The 4,211-nt window shown below is 35.0% G+C and overlaps 1 protein-coding gene across 2 annotated transcripts; it reads left to right on the top strand.

Annotated features, from left to right (window-relative positions):
• Positions 1-1,803: 1,803 nt before the first annotated feature.
• On the top strand, positions 1,804-3,940 carry LOC103425666 (uncharacterized). 2 transcript variants are annotated; one of them, XM_070814797.1, is made up of 6 exons: positions 1,804-2,318; positions 2,439-2,598; positions 2,717-2,766; positions 3,187-3,281; positions 3,360-3,473; positions 3,757-3,940. In XM_070814797.1, the coding sequence occupies exons 1-6, from the start codon at positions 1,865-1,867 to the stop codon at positions 3,907-3,909; spliced, it is 1,026 nt and encodes a 341-aa protein (XP_070670898.1). In that variant the 5' UTR covers positions 1,804-1,864; the 3' UTR covers positions 3,910-3,940. The 2 variants fall into 2 exon arrangements, with proteins under 2 accessions (XP_070670898.1, XP_070670897.1); XM_070814796.1 differs by having other exon boundaries at positions 2,705-2,766; positions 3,757-3,936.
• Positions 3,941-4,211: the final 271 nt, after the last annotated feature.

The following is a 4,211-nucleotide window of genomic DNA, read 5'->3' as shown; positions in this document are numbered from 1 at the left end:
CTCAAACGGCCCTTGAAGAAACATTCATCCTCAAGATCAAGCCCCAACGGCTCCTTGAAGATCCGCTCAAATCCACCTTCAAAGATCAAGTCCACGGCCCTTTGAAGAAACTTCCAACAGTTCATCCAATATCAAGCCCCGACGGCCCTTGGATCAACGAAACATCCACAAATCAACACCTTACGGAGATCGAATCAGATGATCAAAATAGAGAGAGATTGTAACCCAAAATCATCAAATACAAATATTTGTTTGTGCACGTCGTTTCTTGTCTCTTTCGTTTCAGGAATTTTCCGTGTTCACAAAAGTGCTTTTACTTTTAATTAAACTTTATATTCGAGGTACATTCTTAATTTAAGTATTTTATAAATTCTTTTAAATCCATTTCTATGTAAAAAAAAATGCACTCAATAATATTCATTAATTTATTGCTATTTTTATGGAATCTCATCCTTTCCTCAATTTAAGGATTCAATTATATCTACTGGGGTTCAAGATTAATTGGATGAAATATAGTTTTTCCAATTTCCAACTCAACATTTTATATAGATTATAAAAAAACAAGAGTTCATTTATAATTAAAATTGAGATGTAGACTAGACTGCCTAATTTCATGCAACTGAAAATAAATTTGAATTTTTTAACAACTACTTATAGTAGAAACGTGAACTAAGAGTTTTCACATTTTTATTTTTATATAAAATGAGTCCTTATTCCAATAATTAATTAATAAGAGTTGACAAAATATTTTTTAGTGCAATGTTTTAATGTGAAAAGTTATATTTTTTTGGGTTACACAACTTACACATAACGTACCATAAGTTTTGTACGTACCAAAATAGGGATAATACAACGTACTAATAACTTGGTACGTACTAAATAAAGAATTGCATAACGTACCAAAAGCAATATTTATAACGTACCAAAATACTTATACGTACCCAGATTAAATTTATATAACGTACCAATAATGTACCAAATGATTGGTACGTTATATTTAATATATATGTTTGGTACGTTATATTTAATATATGTGCATGTTATATTTCATAATTGTATGTTAATAGGATGTTTATGTGTTTTTAGAATTTAAAACAACAAATTAGTTGAATAAGAAAAATTCATTTTGAACGAATTATAATAAGATAAGATAGGAAGTTTGTGGTGATTTTAGAATATTTGTTATATTATTTTCTGAACTAGTTGGTTAATTAAATACAATAAAAATCATAATTTTAATTAAAAATTAGTAGAAGAATGTTTGATCAAAAGTTTAAAAGTTATAGATATTTGATTAAAAAAATTCAAATTTGAGGCATCTATATCAAAATGTCCCTATTTAAAAAGGTGGAACTGGTTTCATTACTTGCATGTATTTAATACAATCATTATCAAAATAATTGTGAACATCTATATGATTTACTTATTAATAGACATTCTTGGTCAACAAAAAACTAAGAAAAATAATATCATACTCTTTCATGCATAATTAAAAAAATATAGGAAAATAAATTCATAGGCATTAAAGTAAATCAAACAAAAATATGTTGTTGTTTTTTCTTACCTCACCCAATGTGTCTAAATAATAATAAAAAATCCATATTTTATCTCTCATACATTTCTCATAAACTTCTTGCTCTTCTATATTATAGTTTTTTATATTTACAAACAGATATATATCTAATGCAATTATTGTTTGACGGTCTAGATAATAATTGTGTTAGATACATGTAATTGTAACTGAAATAAGTATTATAGTTAAATCTTAATAATATATATATAATTAAAAAACACAAAAATAGAAAAATAAAATAAAGAATCAATAGCCCACCAGCCAGTGTAGGCTTTTCTCGCCGGAGAGAACATGAGAGAGAACACGAGAGAGAACATGTCGAACCGAAACTCTCACCCCCGGCCAGCCGGAAGCAAGGGTTTCCCAAAACCCCAAAAGGTCTTCGTCCCCAAGAATCCAGACCACAACAATCCAATCCCTCGAGAGCCCAATCCCAACCCCACGCTCTCCACCTCACTCCGGCAATCGCTCTCCAAGCAGCAATCCAATCCCGAAACTTCCCCCGCTGCTTCGGCACCGCCGTCGGGGAGCAGGGTTCGGATGGGGGAGAAAGGAGAGTGGGTGCCGAGCAGAGCTCAGGGTGGCAATTTCGTAAGTTACTTACCTCAGGACGAGGCGGTGGCGGCTGGGCTGGGCGCCAACGAAGGTGGATTGGACGCCCTGGAGTCGCAAAGAGTGGTGGATCTTCTTAACAGAGAGCTCTCTCGCTTGCTGAAGTTAAACCCAAAGGAGTTTTGGCGACAAGGTAAAATTACTGCTACGACATTTACATCTCGACTGGCAAAAGCTGGAAACTTCACATTGAATATTCAATTTATTGTTAACATCTCACTGTTTTTTGTTGATGGTGCACATTTGTTGTCAGTGGCTAGTGATGCATCGTTGCATGAATTTCTGGATAGCTTCCTACAGTTTAGGAGCAGGTGGTATGATTTCGCTCATCGCGGCGCCAAGGAATTGGTGGCGGGGGTCATTGTTGGGGAGTTCGAATTGAGCCGGCGTGTTTTTATGGTGTTATATCGAATGTAAGTCTGAAGTTGTAAGTCTAAGGTTGCAGCTGTGCAGCATCATATTCTGTTGTTGCATTGTTATTATCGCTTTTCCTATTCACTCTGAGTCATTGTAATGCAGATCTTCTAATAGGGATCCTGGCGCTCGTCTTGCTGATATTCTCAGTCCAAAAGATCATGAAGGTGTGTTCTGTCATTATGTATTCTCTTTAAATTGTTATTCATAAAGTTTGGCGGGCGGGATAATCCACTTTGTTAGAACAGGATTAATGTAACCCTTAAAGATTTTGGATCTTACTATGCATTACTTTCTGTCGGTTTCGTCCATAACATCATTTGCTTCCATATTTTTCTCCCAAATTTGTGCAGTATGGTAACTGATGTAATTCGTTAGAAATACCGTACCATATACATACATGAGATGGCTTTTGCGTCCATATTAGAGTTTGTTGGGTGCTTTTAGGTCTACCGTAGAAGTCTGCATCCATGTCCTATATTTGCATTCGAGTTGAATTTATCTCATTGGAGAAAATATGATTAGGATGGTTTTGGTTTGTTTAATATTATATCGTAATAACCGTTGTTCGCTAATTCCACATCTAGTTCTTTTGCAGGAGAAGAAGTTGCTGGGCTTGCCTACGTTGTTAGACATATGTGCTATATATGGCCATGAAAATGAAGATTTGACCAGAGTGCTGGTAGGGATTTTATAAATAGTGGCCAGTGCACTCTCTCTCACTCGGTCAGTCAGTCATTTTTGTTATTATGTTTTTCAGGTTGGCAATGCAGTGAAAGCTCATACTAGGATCCATGACAATTTGACTGCAGTTGCATCACATTTCCTTAGCATTGTCCAAACAATGTACCAACGTAGCAGCTCAGCCTTGGAGGTATATCGTCAAATCTTTTAAAGTCAAAAGTGACTGATTCAACCTTTTATTCCATTCACCCTGTTTAGTAAAGTCGGTTTTATAGTCGTAAGCGTTGCTACACCTCAGCGTTCAGGAAGCTTCGTGAAATAAATAATGGAACTCATCTGTCCATTAATAGTGTTGATCAAACTTTTCTGCCTATCAAATAATGGTTAACTCTATACTAGTTATGTATCTCTTTAATACACTTTAATTGGTTTTTACTGGAAGGATTTATAAGCACTCCTGATATCTTGTGCAGACCCTTTTTTCCCATGGAAACTCTGGAGTACATGGATCCAGCCGTCTTCTTGCTGATTTATTGGAAGTGAGTTGCTTTCTCTTCTTATTGATTGAACTTATTAGGACAACTGATTCCATCCTCATCCTCCCTCTACTCCTTTTCAGTACTTAGTTGCAATTTGAATTAATTCCTTCAAGAGATTTAGGGCTGGTTTGGTATTGCTGTGTGAGAATAAGCGGCTGTGAAAAAAATTAGCAGAGTGTTTGGTAAACTTTTTTGTAAAAGTGCTTTTGAAAAAAAAAGCAGTTTGATAGTGGGTCTTTTCATTAAAGGAGCACTGTAGCTCCGTGTGCTTTGAAAAAAAACCAGTTTTCCAAAGCTACAAATAGCAGCTTCAGCTTTTTCCTTTGATTTCAGCTTATTCTCACAGCAGTTTCCAAAATAAGCCATTATTTTTTCAGTTTACCAAACAC

The sequence above is a fragment of the Malus domestica genome, chromosome 15 (genome assembly GCF_042453785.1).
Source record: "Malus domestica chromosome 15, GDT2T_hap1".
Classification (NCBI taxonomy): Eukaryota; Viridiplantae; Streptophyta; class Magnoliopsida; order Rosales; family Rosaceae; genus Malus; species Malus domestica.
The sequence above is the reverse complement of the archived record's forward strand: the minus strand, read 5'-3'. Positions and strand labels throughout refer to the sequence as shown.